The sequence below is a fragment of the Microtus ochrogaster genome, linkage group LG1 (genome assembly GCF_000317375.1).
Source record: "Microtus ochrogaster isolate Prairie Vole_2 linkage group LG1, MicOch1.0, whole genome shotgun sequence".
NCBI lineage: Eukaryota > Metazoa > Chordata > Mammalia > Rodentia > Cricetidae > Microtus > Microtus ochrogaster.
This window is the reverse complement of record NC_022027.1, coordinates 22,185,174-22,187,198: the sequence shown is the minus strand read 5'-3', so window position 1 is coordinate 22,187,198 and position 2,025 is coordinate 22,185,174. Positions and strand designations below refer to the sequence as shown.

Here is a 2,025-nt window from a genome sequence, read left to right as displayed (position 1 = left end):
GGAGGCAGGGGCGGGTGGATCTCTATGAGTTTGAGGCTAGCCTGGTCTACAGAGTGAGTTCCAGGATAGGCTCCACAGAGACTGAGAAACCCTATCTTGAAAAACAAAACAAACAAACAACAAAGAAAGCCAGAAATGTCATAATTATAGATTACTGTGATTTATGAGATCTTCTGAACGTTGTTAATGTAACAGCAAACTGTTCAAGATGTTCTATGATTCTATCATCACAATGACAAAGACAAGGAAAGGGGCAAGAAGTTAAATGAATTATCATTAAATGTATAGCTTACAGATTTTTTCTTTTCTCTTCTTCTTTAATTTTTTTTTTTTTTATTTTGGGATCGGGTCTTACTCAGGTAGCTGGGGATGGCCTGAGAGGAATTACAGCTACCTGCTACTGTTCCTGGACCAGACACCAGACACTGCAGACACAACAGCGTTGGTCGGATGCACAGGAATTCTGAAAGGCTGGCACCAACTGGAAGTAAAATCTTCAAATTCCTGTAATTCTGAAGGTCTTGGCTAAACTTTAGAAGCTTTCGTTTTTCTTTTAGCCACTAGATTTTTCAGGAAAAATTCACCTATTTGGGAAAAATAGAATACATTAATGTCATCTTGAAGCAAGCAGCAACAAGCTGCTACTTCAGAAACACCCACCTCCCCACACACAAAGAAGGATTGTATGTACTGGCTTGCCCTCCTCTCAAATCTCAAAGGCACTATTTTTAATCACCTAAATACTCCATATCTTTTAAATTTTCCCCTACTGTTTTGATTTGATTTTTTATTTTATTTTTTGAGATTATAATACTTTACCACACCTCCCCTTCCCTTTTCTCTCTCCATAACAGCACAGGGCTACTCAGGGACCAAAAAGAATTGCTCTCAACCGTTGTTCCTTGCAATAGCCAAGTGTTATGCAAGACGACCAGAGCCTGCGTGTCTGCTTCTGCACGTGCACCCCGCCGTGAGTGCTAACTAACTACTCTTCGTTCTATAAAGTGCTGCTGTTGGCGCAGGGCATTTCAGAGAGCTGCCTGCCTGTCATTAGCCTGAACCTGATGTTTATAAAGCCGACCTCATGCAGCTGAGCACTCGGGTGGGATCTGGTTGAATGTAATGGGCGCCTGTCCCCATCTGAGCCGAGCCTGAGCTACACATCCCTCTCAGCCCACGAGGCTCCATTTAGTTCAGCATGCGTCAGAGGAGCTCGGTGCTTGACTTTATGAGGAGTTGGTCAGCTCCCCTCTGCTACCATACAGGCACAAACAGAACGCCACCACCACATCCAAACCCAATCACCAAGGATCCTGAGCCTCTTGTCTATACTGCTCAGTCCTTCACCGAAATCTGGTAGACACAGAACTGACATCACCAGACTGAAATCTGGTGTGAAATCTGCGTTCAATGCTCAATACACCAGAATTCAATCTTTTAGTAGTGACTTTACAAATACTAAAGAGTCACAATTCACTTCCTTACAAATATTAGATTTCTCTTTTAAGTACTACTTAATGCTGACCATGGTTGTTCACATCTTCAATCTCAGCACTTGGAGGCACAGGCAGGCCTGAGTTCCAAGTCAGCAAGGACTATATAGTAAGATCCTGTCTCAAAAATTAAAAAGTAAATAAAAATAAGAAGCTGGGTGGTGGTGGTGTGCACCTTTAATCCCAGCACTTTGGAGGCAGAGGCAGGTGGATCTGTGAGTTGGAGGCCAGCCTGGTCTACAGAGCTAGTTCCAGGACAACCAGGGCTACATAGAGAAACCCTGTCTCAAAAAAACAAAACAAAACTAAATAAATAAATAAAGTCACCTGCCATGCACATAAAAAAGGCAAAAATAAAATAAATGTTACTCTAGGGTGCCCACTTCTAGAAACTGACTTCTGGCTTCTGTATGTATTTCAACTTGTCAATCATCCTGCTCCACCCTCACTTCTAGTTATATATGTGTGTAAGCCTTTCAGTCTGTCAGTCAGCGCTGAGAATCCCATATATGAGTATAATGCATTTTATATA

At 42.2% G+C, this 2,025-nt stretch overlaps 1 protein-coding gene across 2 annotated transcripts in view; it reads right to left on the bottom strand.

Moving 5' to 3' along the window:
• Positions 1–296: 296 nt before the first annotated feature.
• The window catches only part of Lias (lipoic acid synthetase), an 18,350-nt gene continuing 16,621 nt past the window's right edge, over positions 297–2,025 (bottom strand). For both annotated transcript variants that reach the window (XM_005359266.2, XM_026785257.1), the window contains one exon: positions 297–584. In XM_005359266.2, the coding sequence (XP_005359323.1) occupies positions 526–584 (59 nt within the window). In that variant the 3' untranslated portion in view covers positions 297–525. The remainder of the gene's footprint in view (positions 585–2,025) is intronic.